The sequence below is a fragment of the Salmo trutta genome, chromosome 20, assembly GCF_901001165.1.
Source record: "Salmo trutta chromosome 20, fSalTru1.1, whole genome shotgun sequence".
Lineage (NCBI taxonomy): Eukaryota > Metazoa > Chordata > Actinopteri > Salmoniformes > Salmonidae > Salmo > Salmo trutta.
The window spans coordinates 2619994-2641991 of NC_042976.1; the positions used below are offsets into that span (position 1 = coordinate 2619994).

The following is a 21998-nucleotide window of genomic DNA, read 5'->3' on the forward strand; positions in this document are numbered from 1 at the left end:
GGGGAGAGAGAGAGAGAGAGGAGACAGGGCCGGGGGGAGAGAGAGAGAGAGGAGACAGGGCTGGAGGGAGAGAGAGAGAGAGGAGACAGGGCCGGAGGGGGAGAGAGAGAGAGAGAGGAGACAGGGCCGGAGGGGGAGAGAGAGGAGACAGGGCCGGAGGGGAGAGAGAGAGAGGAGACAGGGCCGGAGGGGAGAGAGAGAGAGAGGAGACAGGGCCGGGGGGAGAGAGAGAGAGAGAGGAGACAGGGCCGGGGGGAGAGAGAGAGAGATAGCCAGCAAGGTAATGACCTGTGTCGTGAGCTACAGAGAGCTGGCGCCTGATGCTGCAGCAACTACTGTTGATGGCTTTACTATTACATCTATAAACAGGAAATGATGTGCTAGTGACCCTTTCTCTCCTCCTCCTCTCCCTGCATGTGGCATTCAGAGGGTCCATGAGGACACAGAGTCTTACGGTAAACTGACAGTGTGTCTGCCTGCCTGCCTGTCGGCCTGTCTGCCTTTCTGTTGGTCTGCCTTTCTGTCTGCCTGTCTGCCTTTCTGTTGGTCTGCCTTTCTGCCTTTCTGTTGGTCTGCCATTCTGTCTGCCTGTCTGCCTTTCTGTTGGTCTGCCTTTCTGTCTGCCTGTCTGCCTTTCTGTCTGCCTGTCTGCCTTTCTGTTGTTCTGCCTGTCTGCCTGTCTGCCTGTCTGTCTGTCTGTCTGTCTGTCTGTCTGTCTGTCTGTGTGTGTCTGTGTGTGTGTGTGTGTGTGTGTGTGTGTGTGTGTGTGTGTGTGTGTGTGTGTGTGTGGTTTTTAATCCTCACCCTGGGTAGTGTAATATAGTAACACGTCTGTAGCTGTGACCACAGTATGTGTGGGTGTAGTTAATAGAGATCCCAGCTGGACAGACACAACAGGCATCCCAAATAGCACCCTATTCCCTATTTAGTGCACTTCTTATATAGGGAATAGGGAGCCGTTTGGGACAGACAGCAGGGTTTTAGAGGCTCTTTGTAGCTTTAATCTGAGAGATTATATAATCTGGACAATTGGCTAACTGGTACTGTACATTAAATAATCTAGGTCCGATTCAAGATGGCTTCCATGGGACATGGATGTAAGCACTCAAAATCCAGAGAAGAAGAGCGCATTTGGATCTCCTCAAGATTCTGTGCTTGAAGCTTACTATTTCCTTTGTATTATCTTCAGGAACTAAACCAACTTACTATTTCCTTTGTATTGTCTTCAGGAACTAAACCAACTTTCTATTTCCTGTGTATTACCTTCAGGAACTAAACCAACTTTCTATTTCCTGTGTATTATCTTCAGGAACTAAACCAACTTTCTATTTCCTGTGTATTACCTTCAGGAACTAAACCAACTTTCTATTTCCTGTGTATTACCTTCAGGAACTAAACCAACTTTCTATTTCCTGTGTATTACCTTCAGGAACTAAACCAACTTTCTATTTCCTGTGTATTATCTTCAGGAACTAAACCAACTTTCTATTTCCTGTGTATTATCTTCAGGAACTAAACCAACTTTCTATTTCCTGTGTATTATCTTCAGGAACTAAACCACCTTTCTATTTCCTGTGTATTATCTTCAGGAACTAAACCAACTTTCTATTTCCTGTGTATTATCTTCAGGAACTAAACCAACTTTCATTACTAGTTTTCTGATAATACTGAATTGTACTTTTCTTAACCAGATGATCATTTGCAGTCAGCCCCCATTGAGGAGAATGTTGTACTTGTTTTTGTTTTATCTGTAAGTGTGTTGAGATTTCTAAATGTTTGATTTGGTTAGTCAGTATTGGGACAATAACAATCCAAATAATAAGAATCTATGACATTGTGTTATTTCTGTATATACAATGACAATTGCAGTTTCCCATGTTACTGAGTGGCTCAGAGGGCAGGAGAGGCCTGAAAAAGGATCATTTCATGAATCACTAGCATGTCTTGGAGCAGTAGAGTGTTCAGACTTCATTGCTGATAATATTTTTGGCCTTGCAGCACCATAGACGTTTGACTATACACACTATTTGAGTACAGGTGAGTCAGTGTTCCAGGGACGTACCTTGGCTGAGTACAGGTGAGTCAGTGTGTTCCAGGGACGTACCTTGGCTGAGTACAGGTGAGTCAGAGTGTTCCAGGGACGTACCTTGGCTGAGTACAGGTGAGTCAGTGTGTTCCAGGGACGTACCTTGGCTGAGTACAGGTGAGTCAGGGTGTTCTAGAGACGTACCTTGGCTGAGTACAGGTGAGTCAGTGTGTTCCAGGGATGTACCTTGGCTGAGTACAGGTGAGTCAGTGTGTTCCAGGGACGTACCTTGGCTGAGTACAGGTGAGTCAGTGTGTTCCAGGGACGTACCTTGGCTGAGTACAGGTGAGTCAGAGTGTTCCAGGGACGTACCTTGGCTGAGTACAGGTGAGTCAGTGTGTTCCAGGGACGTACCTTGGCTGAGTACAGGTGAGTCAGTGCGTTCCAGGGACGTACCTTGGCTGAGTACAGGTGAGTCAGTGTGTTCCAGGGACGTACCTTGGCTGAGTACAGGTGAGTCAGTGTGTTCTAGAGTACAGATTGGCTGAGTACAGGTGAGTCAGTGTGTTCCAGGGACGTACCTTGGCTGAGTACAGGTGAGTCAGTGTGTTCCAGGGACGTACCTTGGCTGAGTACAGGTGAGACAGTGTGTTCTAGACTCGTACCTTGCCTGAGTACAGGTGAGTCAGTGTGTTCCAGGGACGTACCTTGGCTGAGTACAGGTGAGTCAGTGTGTTCTAGAGTACAGATTGGCTGAGTACAGGTGAGTCAGTGTGTTCCAGGGACGTACCTTGGCTGAGTACAGGTGAGTCAGTGTGTTCCAGGGACGTACCTTGGCTGAGTACAGGTGAGTCAGTGTGTTCTAGAGTACAGGTTGGCTGAGTACAGGTGAGTCAGTGTGTTCCAGGGACGTACCTTGGCTGAGTACAGGTTAGTCAGTGTGTTCTAGAGTACAGGTTGGCTGAGTACAGGTGAGTCAGTGTGTTCCAGGGACGTACCTTGGCTGAGTACAGGTGAGTCAGTGTGTTCCAGGGACATACCATGGCTGAGTACAGGTGAGTCAGTGTGTTCCAGGGACGTACCATGGCTGAGTACAGGTTAGTCAGTGTGTTCTAGAGTACAGGTTGGCTGAGTACAGGTGAGCCAGTGTGTTCCAGGGACGTACCTTGTCTGAGTACAGGTGAGTCAGTGTGTTCCAGGGACATACCATGGCTGAGTACAGGTGAGTCAGTGTGTTCCAGGGACGTACCATGGCTGAGTACAGGTTAGTCAGTGTGTTCTAGAGTACAGGTTGGCTGAGTACAGGTGAGTCAGTGTGTTCCAGGGACGTACCTTGGCTGAGTACAGGTGGGTCAGTGTGTTCCAGGGACATACCATGGCTGAGTACAGGTGAGTCAGTGTGTTCCAGGGACGTACCATGGCTGAGTACAGGTTAGTCAGTGTGTTCTAGAGTACAGGTTGGCTGAGTACAGGTGAGTCAGTGTGTTCCAGGGACGTACCTTGGCTGAGTACAGGTGAGTCAGTGTGTTCCAGGGACATACCATGGCTGAGTACAGGTGAGTCAGTGTGTTCCAGGGACGTACCTTGGCTGAGTACAGGTGAGTCAGTGTGTTCCAGGGACGTACCATGGCTGAGTACAGGTTAGTCAGTGTGTTCTAGAGTACAGGTTGGCTGAGTACAGGTGAGTCAGTGTGTTCCAGGGACGTACCTTGGCTGAGTACAGGTGAGTCAGTGTGTTCCAGGGACATACCATGGCTGAGTACAGGTGAGTCAGTGTGTTCCAGGGACGTACCTTGGCTGAGTACAGGTGAGTCAGTGTGTTCCAGGGACGTACCATGGCTGAGTACAGGTTAGTCAGTGTGTTCTAGAGTACAGGTTGGCTGAGTACAGGTGAGTCAGTGTGTTCCAGGGACGTACCTTGGCTGAGTACAGGTGAGTCAGTGTGTTCCAGGGACATACCATGGCTGAGTACAGGTGAGTCAGTGTGTTCCAGGGACGTACCTTGGCTGAGTACAGGTGAGTCAGTGTGTTCCAGGGACGTACCTTGGCTGAGTACAGGTGAGTCAGTGTGTTCAAGGGACGTACCATGGCTGAGTACAGGTGAGTCAGTGTGTTCCAGGGACGTACCTTGGCTGAGTACAGGTGAGTCAGTGTGTTCTAGACGTACCTTGGCTGAGTACAGGTTAGTCAGTGTGTTCCAGGGACGTACCTTGGCTGAGTACAGGTGAGTCAGTGTGTTCCAGGGACGTACCTTGGCTGAGTACAGGTGAGTCAGTGTGTTCCAGGGACGTACCTTGGCTGAGTACAGGTGAGTCAGTGTGTTCCAGGGACGTACCTTGGCTGAGTACAGGTGAGTCAGTGTGTTCCAGGGACGTACCTTGGCTTTTCCTTTAGGTACATAGTAGATCCCAGAGGCTCTGAGCAGGAAGTATCTCTTCTTCCAGCTCTTCTTCCCATCCTCCTTCAGCCAGAGGACTCCCTCCATCTCAGGTACAGAGACGGCGCTGCCACAAAAACACTCCTGCCGCGGAGAGCGCACACACACACACACACACACACACACACACACACACACCTTGTTAGTGCATGCTACATAGACTGTAACACTTTGAAATGACCTGAATAAGTCAAGTTGTGTGCATCAGTTTGTTTTGGAGGTGTTACGTTGAGATCACTGTACCTCCAGTAGTGCCTCCTTGTTCCTGTCTGCCATCTCACACGTCTCCTTCCGCCCCAACAAATAGTTCTGTGATTTTTCCAGAAAACGGATTAATCAGGGTATGATAGTGAAATTTAGAGTACATCATTTCAGTAAGTGTTAAAAAAATACAATCCACCAATGTTCCTTTAGCAGTCAGTGAAAGTGGGACTAGCTATTTTACGAAGCTAGTCCACCAAGGAGACAACAGTGCTCACCAGCTCCCAATCTAACGAATCGTTGTACCACCACCTACAACATACTGACCTAGATCTGAAGGACACACTGGGGTCTGTGTGTCTGTCGAGTCAGTTTGTGTACATATAAACAATGTCTGATACCAGTGAGTGTATCGATTTTGGTGAAGCATTGTATTTTGGTGAAGCATTGTATTTTGGTAAAGCATTGTATTTTTGTGCCAGTTCAGTGTATTTGTGCATCGTATAACCTGTCCTGCATCAGTTATGTAATACAATACTGACTGGCAGGGACAGTAGAGGTCTGGCTGGCTATTTTGGTGAAACGTATTTTAAAGCAGCTTAGCCTCAGTCAGTGTTTTACTGCATCAGTTGTCTCCAGGACTAGTCTTCATGTCTCCAGGACTAGTCTTCATTAGTGTCCAGGACTAGTCTTCATTACTGTCCAGGACTAGTCTTCATGTCTCCAGGACTAGTCTTCATTAGTGTCCAGGACTAGTCTTCATTAGTGTCCAGGACTAGTCTTCATTAGTGTCCAGGACTAGTCTTCATGTCTCCAGGACTAGTCTTCATTAGTGTCCAGGACTAGTCTTCATTAGTGTCCAGGACTAGTCTTCATTAGTGTCCAGGACTAGTCTTCATTAGTGTCCAGGACTAGTCTTCATTAGTGTCCAGGACTAGTCTTCATTAGTGTCCAGGACTAGTCTTCATTAGTGTCCAGGACTAGTCTTCATTAGTGTCCAGGACTAGTCTTCATTAGTGTCCAGGACTAGTCTTCATTAGTGTCCAGGACTAGTCTTCATTAGTGTCCAGGACTAGTCTTCATTAGTGTCCAGGACTAGTCTTCATTAGTGTGCGGGACTAGTCTTCATTAGTGTGCGGGAAACCGGTCCAACATGTAGTTGCTGGCTGTAGTGTATTGGCTGAGTTGACTGGCTGTCTTACCTGTGGGTTTTTGAAGAGCGCGTACTTCTCTATGCGTTCTATGAACATCAGTCTGTTCTGACTGTCTCTGGTCCAGTTCAGAAGGTTCTCAACCAGGTTCTCATGGTCCTCAAAGATACGCTCTGGGAGGAAGTGGGAGAAAGAGAGAGAGAATATAGTATTAGGCTGTAATAGGTTCTCATGGTGAATAAAGGGAGAGATGGACTGGGTCACATCAGCACTACACACAGCAGCCATGTTGGGACAGTAAGGAGACATTTAACCCAGTACCAGCAAGATCTCATGGCTTGTGAGGTTCTGACTGACTACCCACAATGCTTTTATTGGGGAAAAATAAAATGAAAAAAATTGTAGGTCTCGATATCAGTGACTGGGGCTGCAGGAAGCCTAGCGGTTAGAGGAGGCAGGTAGCCTAGTGGTTAGAGGAGGCAGGTAGCCTAGTGGTTAGAGGAGGCAGGTAGCCTAGTGGTTAGAGGAGGCAGGTAGCCTAGTGGTTAGAGGAGGCAGGTAGCCTAGTGGTTAGAGGAGGCAGGTAGCCTAGTGGTTAGAGGAGGCAGGTAGCCTAGTGGTTAGAGGAGGCGGGTAGCCTAGTGGTTAGAGGAGGCGGGTAGCCTAGTGGTTAGAGGCGGCGGGTAGCCTAGTGGTTAGAGGAGGCGGGTAGCCTAGTGGTTAGAGGAGGCGGGTAGCCTAGTGGTTAGAGGAGGCGGGTAGCCTAGTGGTTAGAGGAGGCGGGTAGTCTAGTGGTTAGAGGAGGCAGGAAGCCTAGTGGTTAGAGGAGGCAGGTAGTCTAGTGGTTAGAGGAGGCAGGTAGCCTAGTGGTTAGAGGAGGCGGGTAGCCTAGTGGTTAGAGGAGGCGGGTAGCCTAGTGGTTAGAGGAGGCGGGTAGCCTAGTGGTTAGAGGAGGCAGGTAGCCTAGTGGTTAGAGGAGGCAGGTAGCCTAGTGGTTAGAGGAGGCAGGTAGCCTAGTGGTTAGAGGAGGCAGGTAGCCTAGTGGTTAGAGGAGGCAGGTAGCCTAGTGGTTAGAGGAGGCAGGTAGCCTAGTGGTTAGAGGAGGCAGGTAGCCTAGTGGCATACTCTAGACATATTCCCCATACTCTAGACATATTCCCCATACTCTGGACATATTCCCCATACTCTGGACATATTCCCCATACTCTGGACATATTCCCCATACTCTGGACATATTCCCCATACTCTAGACATATTCCCCATACTCTAGACATATTCCCCATACTCTAGACATATTCCCCATACTCTGGACATATTCCCCATACTCTGGACATATTCCCCATACTCTGGACATATTCCCCATACTCTAGACATATTCCCCATACTCTAGACATATTCCCCATACTCTAGACATATTCCCCATACTCTAGACATATTCCCCATACTCTAGAAGCTCTGGATATATTCAACGTAATACTAGAATATGAGTTTCCAGGTTCATTCTGATGAAATGACCATCTACAGACAGTAAAATAAAATACTAAAGATATGAATTATTCTAAATGGAATGATAAAACCCCCTAATCTAATCTGTTGGATTAGTTACAACCCCAAGGCCATTAGACTATTATAACATTACAGAATGAACCATCAACCATCTTTTTACATCGCTCCCTGGGGATTTATAGCCCATTCCCCAACATCCTAAATGTACACTCCCAAGGGGATTATAGCCCAATCAAGAATAGTCTGATGGGTGACATTATTAGCCTTGTGAATGATGCCCAGCATTAGAAACAATTACTTTTTGTAATCATAGTCGCACATGTAACCTAGCCCCTAGGCTTATATGTTTTGGTAAGGTTTGTATCACAACTAAAGTGACCAAATAACTTTTTAAATTAAGCACATGAATCAGCTTTACATGGGGTGTAGAGTAGAGGTCGGCAGGGCCGATTAATTAGGGCCGATTTCAAGTTTTCAGAACAATCGGTAATCGGCATTATGGCCGATTACATTGCATTCCACGAGGAGACTGCGTGGCAGGCTGACCACCTGTTACGCGAGTGCAGCAAGGAGCCAAGGTTAGTTGCTAGCTAGCATTAAACGTATCTTATAAAAAAAACATCAATCTTAACATAATCAAAAGTTAACTACACATGGTTGATGATATTACTAGGTTAACTAGCTTGTCCTGTGATGCATATAATCAATGCAGTGCCTATTAATTTATCATCGAATCACAGCCCACTTCGCCTAACGGGGGATGATTTAACAAAAACGCATTTGTGAAAAAAGCACAATCATTGCACGACTGTACCTAACCATAAACATCAATGCCTTTCTTAAAATCAATACACAGAAGTATATATTTTTAAACCTGCATATTTAGTTAAAATAAATTCATTTTAGCAGGCAATATTAACTAGGGAAAATTGTGTCACTTCTCTTGCGTTCATTGCACGCAGAGTCAGGGTATATGCAACAGTTTGGGCCGCCTGGCTCGTTGCGAACTAATTTGCCAGAATTTTACATAATTATGACATAACATTGAAGGTTGTGCAATGTAACAGGAATATTTAGACTTAGGGATGCCACCCGTTAGATAAAATACGGAACGGTTCCGTATTTCACTGAAATAATAAACGTTTTGTTTTCGAAATTATAGTTTCTGGATTTGACCATATTAATGACCAAAGGCTTGTATTTCTGTGTTAATTATAATATAATTAAGTTTATGATTTGATATTTGATAGAGCAGTCTGACTGAGCGGTGGTAGGCAGCAGCAGGCTCGTAAGCATTCATTCAAACTTTCCTGTGTTTGCCAGCAGCTCTTAGCAATGCTTGAAACACTGCGCTGTTTATGACTTCAAGCCTATCAACTCCCGAGATTAGGCTGGCAATACTAAAGTGCCTAAGTCAGAACCGTCCAGAGTAGTGATGCTAGTCAGGCGGGAGGGTGCGGGCAGCGATCGGTTGAAGAACATGCATTTAGTTTTACTAGCGTTTAAGAGCAGTTGGAGGCCATGGAAGGAGAGATGAATGGCATTGAAGCTCGTCTGGAGGGTTGTTAGCACAGTGTCCAAAGAAGGGCCAGAAGTATACAGAATGGTGTCGTCTGCGTAGAGGTGGATCAGAGAATCACCAGCAGCAAGAGCGACATCATTGATGTATACAGAGAAAAGAGTCGGCCCGAGAATTGAACCCTGTGGCACCTACCTAGAGGAGGGAGGGTGGTCCATTTCCCTAACAGCCCCCTCTCAACAGCCACCGACCCTCCCTGCTGCAGAATGTCAATGACCTCCGTCTGGGGCGTTCTCATATTCCAAGCGATTAAGTTTAATCTTTTCATCCCTGTATTTGTTGCCCATCCCCCTACTGCTTATAACAAAGCCACATGCAGACAGGATTGCAGTGTCTAGTAAATCCCTTAGGCCAGTGTTACTGCTGGTATTTCAGAAAATGAACTTTTCTGTGTCTGATGCTCGGATAAAACAAATAGAATCAAAACAGAGACCAACGTCAGAGAAGCAGCTGATGAGAAATGATCCGTGTAGTTGAGCGAGCGAGCGAGCGTGCTTGTGTGTGCGTGCGTACGTGCGTGCGTGTGCCTTGCTCCACTTACCCATCTGCAGTTCGTTGATGCTCTCGACCAGGGACCAGTCGGGGCTGAAGCCACAGTGGGACTTGTCCAACAAGCTGTCCAGAACCTGTCTGACAGTCTGTCTCTCGTCCACCATCATGGTTTTAGAGCTCTCATCTGACAGGTGGACTCTGATCACCAGCTAGATGGGAGGAGACACAGGAATGATTAGATTCATATTCTGGAATGAAGAAATCTAGAATAATCCACACTGGCTGATCACCAGCAAGGCAAAACACTAGACAAAGATGTCACTCTAGATACTTTTCACACAGAAGTGTTGGTGGCATCTGACAAACAGGCCAATAGTGTCCAATATGACGGTCACCAGCTAGAGAACAATACACAGGGAGAGTACAGCAGGTAAACAGTTTATACTCCACTGGGTCAGATTGATTACTGAGACAGGACATGATGTCATTCTGGATACTGACACAGGACATGATGTCATTCTGGATACTGACACAGGACATGATGTCATTCTGGATACTGACACAGGACATGATGTCATTCTGGATACTGACACAGGACATGATGTCATTCTGGATACTACTCACTGAATCGGATTGATTGACAGCATGATACAATTTCATACCTCACTGGTTGACTTTGATCTACGATTGATTACTATTGGTCAAATCATGGTTAACAGACCACTTGGATATTATGATTATGGCCTTGAAGAACAGAACAGTTCTGATTTGTTTATATTTCAGCAACAGTAGAGAATATTTACTTTACTAATCCCACAGACTCAGAATCTCTAGTCCACATAGAATCTATAGTCCACATAGACTCAGAATCTCTAGTCCACATAGAATCTCTAGTCCACAGACTCAGAATCTCTACCCCACGCAGACTCAGAATCTCTACCCCACGCAGACTCAGAATCTCTAGTCCACGCAGACTCAGAATCTCTAGTCCACTCAGACTCAGAATCTCTAGTCCACGCAGACTCAGAATCTCTAGTCCACGCAGACTCAGAATCTCTAGTCCACGCAGACTCAGAATCTCTACCCCACGCAGACTCAGAATCTCTAGTCCACGCAGACTCAGAATCTCTAGTCCACGCAGACTCAGAATCTCTACCCCACGCAGACTCAGAATCTCTACCCCACGCAGACTCAGAATCTCTACCCCACGCAGACTCAGAATCTCTAGTCCACGCAGACTCAGAATCTCTAGTCCACGCAGACTCAGAATCTCTAGTCCGCAGACTCAGAATCTCTAGTCCACATAGAATCTCTAGTCCACAGACTCAGAATCTCTACCCCACGCAGACTCAGAATCTCTACCCCACGCAGACTCAGAATCTCTACCCCACGCAGACTCAGAATCTCTACCCCACGCAGACTCAGAATCTCTAGTCCGAAGACTCAAAATCTCTACCCCACGCAGACTCAGAATCTCTACCCCACGCAGACTCAGAATCACTACCCCACGCAGACTCAGAATCTCTAGTCCACGCAGACTCAGAATCTCTACCCCACGCAGACTCAGAATCTCTACCCCACGCAGACTCAGAATCTCTACCCCACGCAGACTCAGAATCTCTACCCCACGCAGACTCAGAATCTCTACCCCACGCAGACTCAGAATCTCTACCCCACGCAGACTCAGAATCTCTACCCCACGCAGACTCAGAATCTCTACCCCACGCAGACTCAGAATCACTACCCCACGCAGACTCAGAATCTCTACCCCACGCAGACTCAGAATCTCTACCCCACGCAGACTCAGAATCTCTACCCCACGCAGACTCAGAATCTCTACCCCACGCAGACTCAGAATCTCTAGTCCGCAGACTCAGAATCTCTAGTACGCAGACTCAGAATCTCTAGTCCACGCAGACTCAGAATCTCTAGTCCACGCAGACTCAGAATCTCTAGTCCACGCAGACTCAGAATCTCTAGTCCACGCAGACTCAGAATCTCTAGTCCACGCAGACTCAGAATCTCTAGTCCACGCAGACTCAGAATCTCTAGTCCACGCAGACTCAGAATCTCTAGTCCACGCAGACTCAGAATCTCTAGTCCACGCAGACTCAGAATCTCTAGTGCGCAGACTCAGAATCTCTAGTCCACGCAGACTCAGAATCTCTAGTCCACGCAGACTCAGAATCTCTAGTCCACGCAGACTCAGAATCTCTACCCCACGCAGACTCAGAATCTCTACCCCACGCAGACTCAGAATCTCTACCCCACGCAGACTCAGAATCTCTACCCCACGCAGACTCAGAATCTCTACCCCACGCAGACTCAGAATCTCTACCCCACGCAGACTCAGAATCTCTACCCCACGCAGACTCAGAATCTCTACCCCACGCAGACTCAGAATCTCTACCCCACGCAGACTCAGAATCTCTACCCCACGCAGACTCAGAATCTCTACCCCACGCAGACTCAGAATCTCTAGTCCGCAGACTCAGAATCTCTACCCCACGCAGACTCAGAATCTCTACCCCACGCAGACTCAGAATCTCTACCCCACGCAGACTCAGAATCACTACCCCACGCAGACTCAGAATCTCTACCCCACGCAGACTCAGAATCTCTACCCCACGCAGACTCAGAATCACTACCCCACGCAGACTTAGAATCTCTAGTCCACGCAGACTCAGAATCTCTACCCCACGCAGACTCAGAATCTCTACCCCACGCAGACTCAGAATCTCTACCCCACGCAGACTCAGAATCTCTAGTCCACGCAGACTCAGAATCTCTAGTCCACGCAGACTCAGAATCTCTAGTCCACGCAGACTCAGAATCTCTAGTCCACGCAGACTCAGAATCTCTAGTCCACGCAGACTCAGAATCTCTAGTCCGCAGACTCAGAATCTCTAGTCCACGCAGACTCAGAATCTCTAGTCCACGCAGACTCAGGATCTCTACCCCACGCAGACTCAGAATCTCTACCCCACGCAGACTCAGAATCTCTACCCCACGCAGACTCAGAATCTCTACCCCACGCAGACTCAGAATCTCTAGTCCACGCAGACTCAGAATCTCTAGTCCACGCAGACTCAGAATCTCTACCCCACGCAGACTCAGAATCTCTAGTCCACGCAGACTCAGAATCTCTAGTCCGCAGACTCAGAATCTCTAGTCCGCAGACTCAGAATCTCTAGTCCACGCAGACTCAGAATCTCTAGTCCGCAGACTCAGAATCTCTAGTCCGCAGACTCAGAATCTCTAGTCCGCAGACTCAGAATCTCTAGTCCGCAGACTCAGAATCTCTAGTCCGCAGACTCAGAATCTCTACCCCACGCAGACTCAGAATCTCTAGTCCACGCAGACTCAGAATCTCTAGTCCACGCAGACTCAGAATCTCTACCCCACGCAGACTCAGAATCTCTAGTCCGCAGACTCAGAATCTCTAGTCCACGCAGACTCAGAATCTCTACCCCACGCAGACTCAGAATCTCTAGTCCGCAGACTCAGAATCTCTAGTCTACACAGACTCAGAATCTCTACCCCACGCAGACTCAGAATCTCTACCCCACGCAGACTCAGAATCTCTAGTCCACAGACTCAGAATCTCTAGTCCACAGACTCAGAATCTCTACCCCACGCAGACTCAGAATCTCTACCCCACGCAGACTCAGAATCTCTACCCCACGCAGACTCAGACTCTCTAGTCCACGCAGACTCAGACTCTCTAGTCCACGCAGACTCAGAATCTCTAGTCCGCAGACTCAGAATCTCTAGTCCACACAGACTCAGAATCTCTACCCCACGCAGACTCAGAATCTCTACCCCACGCAGACTCAGAATCTCTACCCCACGCAGACTCAGAATCTCTACCCCACGCAGACTCAGAATCTCTACCCCACGCAGACTCAGAATCTCTAGTCCACGCAGACTCAGAATCTCTAGTCCACGCAGACTCAGAATCTCTAGTCCACGCAGACTCAGAATCTCTAGTCCACGCAGACTCAGAATCTCTACCCCACACAGACTCAGAATCTCTAGTCCACGCAGACTCAGAATCTCTACCCCACGCAGACTCAGAATCTTTACCCCACGCAGACTCAGAATCTTTACCCCACGCAGACTCAGAATCTCTACCCCACGCAGACTCAGAATCTCTACCCCACGCAGACTCAGAATCTCTAGTCCACGCAGACTCAGAATCTCTAGTCCACGCAGACTCAGAATCTCTAGTCCACGCAGACTCAGAATCTCTACCCCACACAGACTCAGAATCTCTACCCCACGCAGACTCAGAATCTCTACCCCACGCAGACTCAGAATCTCTACCCCACGCAGACTCAGAATCTACCCCGCGCAGACTCAGAATCTCTACCCCGCGCAGACTCAGAATCTCTACCCCGCGCAGACTCAGAATCTCTAGTCCGCGCAGACTCAGAATCTCTACCCCACGCAGACTCAGAATCTCTAGTCCACGCAGACTCAGAATCTCTAGTCCACGCAGACTCAGAATCTCTACCCCACGCAGACTCAGAATCTCTACCCCACGCAGACTCAGAATCTCTACCCCACGCAGACTCAGAATCTCTACCCCACGCAGACTCAGAATCTCTACCCCACGCAGACTCAGAATCTCTACCCCACGCAGACTCAGAATCTCTACCCCACGCAGACTCAGAATCTCTAGTCCGCACAGACTCAATCTTATTGGGACAGGGAAGCCTGCTGGTTCAGTGTCCTCTGTAATTATTGGGACAGGGAAGCCTGCTGGTTCAGTGTCCTCTGTAATTATTGGGACAGGGCAGCCCGCAGGTAAAGTGTCCTCTGTAATTATTGGGACAGGGCAGCCTGCAGCTAAAGTGTCCTCTGTAATTATTGGGACAGGGAAGCCTGCAGCTAAAGTGTCCTCTGTAATTATTGGGACAGGGAAGCCTGCAGGTAAAGTGTCCTCTGTAATTATTGGGACAGGGAAGCCTGCTGGTTCAGTGCCCTCTGTAATTATTGGGACAGGGCAGCCTGCAGCTAAAGTTTCCTCTGTAATTATTGGGACAGCAGCTGTCACATAGTGCTTATAACCAATGTTTAAAATGCTGTATAGAAACAACGATGAAAGCAGCATGTGTTTTCTACACTCTCTGCTGTTAACCTCTTCGCTATAGGGGGCAGTATTTTTACAGCCGGATGAAAAACGTACCCAAATTAAACGGCCTACTTCTCGGGCCCAGAGTCAAATATTTGCATATTATTAGTAGATTTGGATAGAAAACACTCTGAAGTTTCTAAAATTGTTTGAATGGTGTCTGTGAGTATAACAGAACTCATATGGCAGGCAAAAACCTGAGAAAAAGTCAACCAGGAAGTGTAGGATCTGAGAAATGTAGTTCTTTTTTCTAGTCCCTTTCGAAACTACAGTATCTGTGCTGTTACGTTGCACTTTCTAAGCCTTCCATTGGCTGTCTAAAGCCTTCAGAAAGTGGATTGAGCCTTCTCCTGTCTCTGGGCAGAGTATAGGAGCTCAGTTACTGAGTGGTCTGCCTGAGGACAAAGAGATTGGATATGTGCGTTCCCGCGAGCACGCTGTTTTTTCTTTTCCTCCTTGAATGAATACACTATTGTCCGGTTGGAATATTATCGCAATTTTACGTTAAAAATTCCATAAAAATTGATTTTAAACAGCGTTTGACAGGCTTCTAAGTACGGTAATGGAACATTTAGACTTTTTGTGTCTCGAATTGCGCTCGCGCGTTACCCTTTGGATAGTGACCTGAACGCACGAACAAAACGGAGGTATTTGGACATAACTATGGATTATTTCGAACAAAAACAACATTTCTTGTGGAAGTAGCAGTCCTGGGAGTGCATTCTGACGAAGATCAGCAAAGGTAATACAATATTTCTAATACTAATTCTGAGTTTAGGTGACCCCGAAGTTGGCGGGTATCTGAATAGCGAGCTATGTACTCAGAATATTGAAAAATGTGCTTTCTCCGTAAAGCTATTTTAAAATCTGACACAGCGGTTGCATAAAGGAGTAGTCTATCTATAATTCCTAAAATAATTGTTATGTATTTTGTCAAAGTTTATGATGAGTATTTTTGTAAATTCACCTGAATTTTTTGGTGGGAAATACATTTTCTGAACATCAAGCGCCAATGTAAAATGCTGTTTTTGGATATAAATATGAACTTTATCGAACAAAACATGCATGTATTGTGAAACATAATGTCCTATGAGTGTCATCTGATGAAGATCGTCAAAGGTTAGTGCTGCATTTAGCTGTGTTTTCGGTTTCTGTGACATTTACCCTTGCTTGGAAAATGGCTGTGTGATTATTTGTGTCTATGTTCTCTCCTAACATAATCTAATGTTTTGCTTTCGCTGTAAAGCCTTTTTGAAATCGGACAATGTGGTTAGATTAACAAGAGTCTTATCTTTAAAATGGTGTAAAATAGTTGATTGTTTGAGAAAATTGAATTGTGATATTTTAGTTGTTTTTGTATTTCGCGCCGTGCGATCCCATTGGCTGTTGGCTAGGGGTCCCACTAGTGGAACGCCTAGAAGCAAGAGTTAAACACCAGTTCTCTCAGGGGTTACACCTACAGTAGTCTAGTAGAAAGTGACTGACCCTCCTTCCTGCCAGACCTGCGGGGGGCGCTACGGGATTAGTGTGGCAATCAGACCCCTTTCTCTCTCTAGTGCACACCCACACTTCACCCTACACACACTCATTCACTCACAGGTCACACACTCATTCACTCACAGGTCACACACACTCATTCACTCACACTTCACCCTACACACACTCATTCACTCACAGGTCACACACACACACACTCATTCACTCACAGGTCACACCCACACACACTCATTCACTCACAGGTCACACACACACACTCATTCACTCACAGGTCACACACACACACTCATTCACTCACAGGTCACACACACACACACACACACACAGGTCACAGGTCACACACACTCATTCACTCACAGGTCACACACACACACTCATTCACTCACAGGTCACACCCACACACACTCATTCACTCACAGGTCACACACACACACTCATTCACTCACAGGTCACACACTCATTCACTCACAGGTCACACACACTAATTCACCCACACTTCACCCTACACACACTCATTCACCCACACTTCACCCTACACACACTCATTCACTCACAGGTCACACACACACACACACTCATTCACTCACAGGTCACACACACACACTCATTCACTCACAGGTCACACACACACACTCCTTCACTCACAGGTCACACACTAATTCACTCACAGGTCACACACACACACACTCATTCACTCACAGGTCACACACACACACACTCATTCACTCACAGGTCACACACACACACACTCATTCACTCACAGGTCACACACACACACTCATTCACTCACAGGTCACACACTCATTCACTCACAGGTCACACACACACACTCATTCACTCACAGGTCACACACACTCATTCACTCAAGGGTCACAAGCTCAGAATGGTAAACAGGTTACCCAATCAATGCCTGAGCGTTTTCTTTAAGTCATTTTAAGGTCAGTCTGACACGTGGCGAGAGCCTCTCTCCCTTCATGTCCAGTCCCTTCCTACAGCTGGCAGGCAGGGCAGGCCGTATTAAAGCCCAGCCGGCCGTACGCTAATCCACCAGCTCAGATATGGGCTTAACTCCAGAAGGGTTATTACATTACATTAAGCAGAGTGGCATAGAGAGTAAGATCGATAGAAAGAGAGAGAGAAAGGGAGATAGAGCGCCTGGGTCCTTGCCTGTGACCTCAGCTGTGTAACACTGACCTGACCCAGAAACAGAGTAGAGCTGTTTAACGCTGACCTGACCCAGAAACAGAGCAGAGCTGTGTAACACTGGCCTGACCCAGAAACAGACAAGAGCTGTTTAACACTGACCTGACCCAGAAACAGAATAGAGCTGTTTAACACTGACCTGACCCAGAAACAGAGTAGAGCTGTTTAACACTGGCCTGACCCAGAAACAGAATAGAGCTGTGTAACACTGACCTGACCCAGAAACAGAGTAGAGCTGTGTAACACTGACCTGACCCAGAAACAGAGTAGAGCTGTTTAACACTGGCCTGACCCAGAAACAGAGCAGAGCAGTTTAACACTGGCCTGACCCAGAAACAGACAAGAGCTGTTTAACACTGACCTGACCCAGAAACAGAATAGAGCTGTTTAACACTGACCTGACCCAGAAACAGAGTAGAGCTGTTTAACACTGGCCTGACCCAGAAACAGAGTAGAGCTGTTTAACACTGGCCTGACCCAGAAACAGAGTAGAGCTGTTTAACACTGGCCTGACCCAGAAACAGAGTAGAGCTGTTTAACACTGGCCTGACCCAGAAACAGAGTAGAGCTGTTTAACACTGGCCTGACCCAGAAACAGAATAGAGCTGTTTAACACTGGCCTGACCCAGAAACAGAGTAGAGCTGTTTAACACTGGCCTGGGGGCTGAGGAGACAGACAGGAAGAGAACTCACCTGATCTCCAGTTATAGATAGTAACACAGGAGACAGACAGGAAGAGAACTCACCTGATCTCCAGTTATAGATAGTAACACAGGAGACAGACAGGAAGAGAACTCACCTGATCTCCAGTTATAGATAGTAACAGAGGAGACAGACAGGAAGAGAACTCACCTTTTTAACTTGGGCCTCCTTGATCTTTTCCAAAGCCACACGGATCTTCTCTGCCTTGGTCTTGGCAGCCTGTTCTTCCTACAGAAACACACACACACACACACACACACACACACACACACACACACACACACACACACACACACACACACACACACACATTAATACAGAGACAAACGACAACACAGGTGTACACACAGAACAGCAGCGCTACAGGAGAATACAGTCTTGAGGTACTGTTGACAACAATCCTGTCGTCCCCCCCTCCTCCTCCTCCCCCTTTCTCCTCCTCCTGTCCCCCTTGTCTAGAGTGGTGGGAACCCCCCACCTCCATCCTCAATCCACCGCTGCTCTCTCACATACCTGGCTTCTCCAACAAGACGCCATTCTCACTCTAAAAACAGACCGTTTTTCTGCGTTCCTTTACAGAAGAATAATACATATATTTCCAGTTTCTAGAAGGTAGAGAACGAAAGTGAGTGTTCGGTAAAAATAAATCTGTCTCATTGTTGTCAGAATAATGCCTTGTCTTTCAGAGATGGCTGCTGCTGTAATCCACCCGTTGTTTCATATTCTGCCAGATTAGCATTTGGATGGAAGATACATTTTGAACCAATTGTTTTCCACGGTAGATTACAGGATCTGTATTCTCCGTCAGAAGAATATCACAGGACGAGAAGTAGCAATAGAATGTGTAGCAGCAGTCCTTTCCAGGTCCAAAGCACTTCCTCCAAACAACCGAAGCAGCCAGGATATCTCAGAGTAAAAAATATTAACAATAAAGTCCCGTAGTTAATAAACCAATCCTGTCCCGTAGTTAATTAACCAATCCTGTCCCGTAGTTAATAAACCAATCCTGTCCCGTAGTTAATTAACCAATCCTGTCCCGTAGTTAATTAACCAATCCTGTCCCGTAGTTAATTAACCAATCCTGTCCCGTAGTTAATTAACCAATCCTGTCCCGTAGTTAATTAACCAATTCTGTCCCGTAGTTAATAAACCAATCCTGTCCCGTAGTTAATTAACCAATCCTGTCCCGTAGTTAATTAACCAATTCTGTCCCGTAGTTAATAAACCAATCCTGTCCCGTAGTTAATTAACCAATCCTGTTAGTCTATTCCTGTCCCGTAGTTAATTAACCAATCCTGTCCCGTAGTTAATTAACCAATCCTGTCCCGTAGTTAATTAACCAATCCTGTCCCGTAGTTAACAAACCAATCCTGTCCCGTAGTTAATTAACCAATCCTGTCCCGTAGTTAATTAACCAATCCTGTCCCGTAGTTAATTAACCAATCCTGTCCCGTAGTTAATAAACCAATCCTGTCCCGTAGTTAATTAACCAATCCTGTTAGTCTATTCCTGTCCCGTAGTTAATTAACCAATCCTGTTAGTCTATTCCTGTCCCGTAGTTAACAAACCAATCCTGTTAGTCTATTCCTGTCCCGTAGTTAACAAACCAATCCTGTTAGTCTATTCCTGTCCCGTAGTTAACAAACCAATCCTGTTAGTCTATTCCTGTCCTTTTACTGTCAGATGAGGAACTTCCAATCACAGACATCGATAAAACCAGTAAGAAGACGGATTATCTGAATATATTCCAAGCCGGTTGAAAACAAAAAAAGGCCTGCTGTTATAGTGGGACAACCCACTCAGACAAACACCTCGTCAGAGAGTCCTGACAGAAACTGAGAACAGGAGAGGATCCTTTCACTGCATCACTGACAGGGAGGGGGGGAGGGAGGAGGGGAGGGAGGAGGGGGGGAGGAAGGGAGGGAGGGAGGGAGGAGGGGAGGAGGGAGGGAGGGAGGAAGGGAGAGAGGGAGGGACTGGCTGTACCAACACGTACAACACACAGAGACGGTTTTATCTCTCTCTCTCCCTCAGAACACTCACTCAGTCTACTATAACCAATCAGAATCCAGCTCTGGCACATCCGCATGCTACCCATTAACCAAGGGGATCCTGGTGGTTTCACCCTTTAACCAAGGGGATCTACCCTTTAACCAAGGGGATCCTGGTGGTTCACCCTTTAACCAAGGGGATCCTGGTGGTTCACCCTTTAACCAAGGGGATCCTGGTGGTTTCACCCTTTAACCAAGGGGATCCTGGTGGTTTCACCCTTTAACCAAGGGGATCCTGGTGGTTTCACCCTTTAACCAAGGGGATCCTGGTGGTTTCACCCTTTAACCAAGGGGATTCTGGTGGTTTCACCCTTTAACCAAGGGGATCCTGGTGGTTCACCCTTTAACCAAGGGGATCCTGGTGGTTTCACCCTTTAACCAAGGGGATCCTGGTGGTTTCACCCTTTAACCAAGGGGATCCTGGTGGTTTCACCCTTTAACCAAGGGGATCCTGGTGGTTTCACCCTTTAACCAAGGGGATCCTGGTGGTTTCACCCTTTAACCAAGGGGATCCTGGTGGTTTCACCCTTTAACCAAGGGGATTCAGGTGGTTTCACCCTTTAACCAAGGGGATCCTGGTGGTTCACCCTTTAACCAAGGGGATCCTGGTGGTTTCACCCTTTAACCAAGGGGATCCTGGTGGTTTCACCCTTTAACCAAGGGGATCCTGGTGGTTTCACCCTTTAACCAAGGGGATCCTGGTGGTTTCACCCATTAACCAAGGGGATTCAGGTGGTTTCACCCATTAACCAAGGGGATCCTGGTGGTTTCACCCTTTAACCAAGGGGATCCTGGTGGTTTCACCCTTTAACCAAGGGGATCCTGGTGGTTTCACCCTTTAACCAAGGGGATCCTGGTGGTTTCACCCTTTAACCAAGGGGATCCTGGTGGTTTCACCCTTTAACCAAGGGGATCCTGGTGGTTCACCCTTTAACCAAGGGGATTCTGGTGGTTTCACCCATTAACCAAGGGGATTCAGGTGGTTTCACCCTTTAACCAAGGGGATACTGGTGGTTTCACCCTTTAACCAAGGGGATCCTGGTGGTTTCACCCTTTAACCAAGGGGATCCTGGTGGTTTCACCCTTTAACCAAGGGGATCCTGGTGGTTTCACCCTTTAACCAAGGGGATTCTGGTGGTTTCACCCTTTAACCAAGGGGATCCTGGTGGTTCACCCTTTAACCAAGGGGATCCTGGTGGTTTCACCCTTTAACCAAGGGGATCCTGGTGGTTTCACCCTTTAACCAAGGGGATCCTGGTGGTTTCACCCTTTAACCAAGGGGATCCTGGTGGTTTCACCCTTTAACCAAGGGGATCCTGGTGGTTTCACCCTTTAACCAAGGGGATCCTGGTGGTTTCACCCTTTAACCAAGGGGATCCTGGTGGTTTCACCCTTTAACCAAGGGGATTCTGGTGGTTTCACCCTTTAACCAAGGGGATTCTGGTGGTTTCACCCTTTAACCAAGGGGATCCTGGTGGTTTCACCCTTTAACCAAGGGGATCTACCCTTTAACCAAGGGGATCCTGGTGGTTTCACCCTTTAACCAAGGGGATCTACCCTTTAACCAAGGGGATTCTGGTGGGTTCACCATTTAACCAAGGGGATCCTGGTGGTTTCACCCTTTAACCAAGGGGATCCTGGTGGTTTCACCCATTAACCAAGAGGATTCAGGTGGTTTCACCCCTTTAACCAAGGGGATCCTGGTGGTTTCACCCTTTAACCAAGGGGATCCTGGTGGTTTCACCCTTTAACCAAGGGGATCCTGGTGGTTTCACCCATTAACCAAGGGTATTCAGGTGGTTTCACCCTTTAACCAAGGGGATCCTGGTGGTTTCACCCTTTAACCAAGGGGATCCTGGTGGTTTCACCCTTTAACCAAGGGGATCCTGGTGGTTTCACCCTTTAACCAAGGGGATCCTGGTGGTTCACCCTTTAACCAAGGGGATTCTGGTGGTTTCACCCTTTAACCAAGGGGATTCTGGTGGTTTCACCCTTTAACCAAGGGGATTCTGGTGG

At 47.3% G+C, this 21998-nt stretch overlaps 1 protein-coding gene across 4 annotated transcripts in view; it reads right to left on the minus strand.

Annotated features, from left to right (window-relative positions):
• LOC115155416 (ras-associated and pleckstrin homology domains-containing protein 1) overlaps positions 1-21998 on the minus strand; it is a 136088-nt gene that overhangs the window by 818 nt on the left and 113272 nt on the right. For all 4 annotated transcript variants that reach the window (XM_029702018.1, XM_029702016.1, XM_029702020.1 and 1 more), the window contains 5 exons: positions 18082-18159; positions 9442-9601; positions 5867-5988; positions 4707-4772; positions 4404-4547 (listed from right to left, as the gene is read on the minus strand). In XM_029702018.1, coding sequence (XP_029557878.1) covers positions 4404-4547; positions 4707-4772; positions 5867-5988; positions 9442-9601; positions 18082-18159 — 570 coding nt within the window. The remainder of the gene's footprint in view (positions 1-4403; positions 4548-4706; positions 4773-5866; positions 5989-9441; positions 9602-18081; positions 18160-21998) is intronic.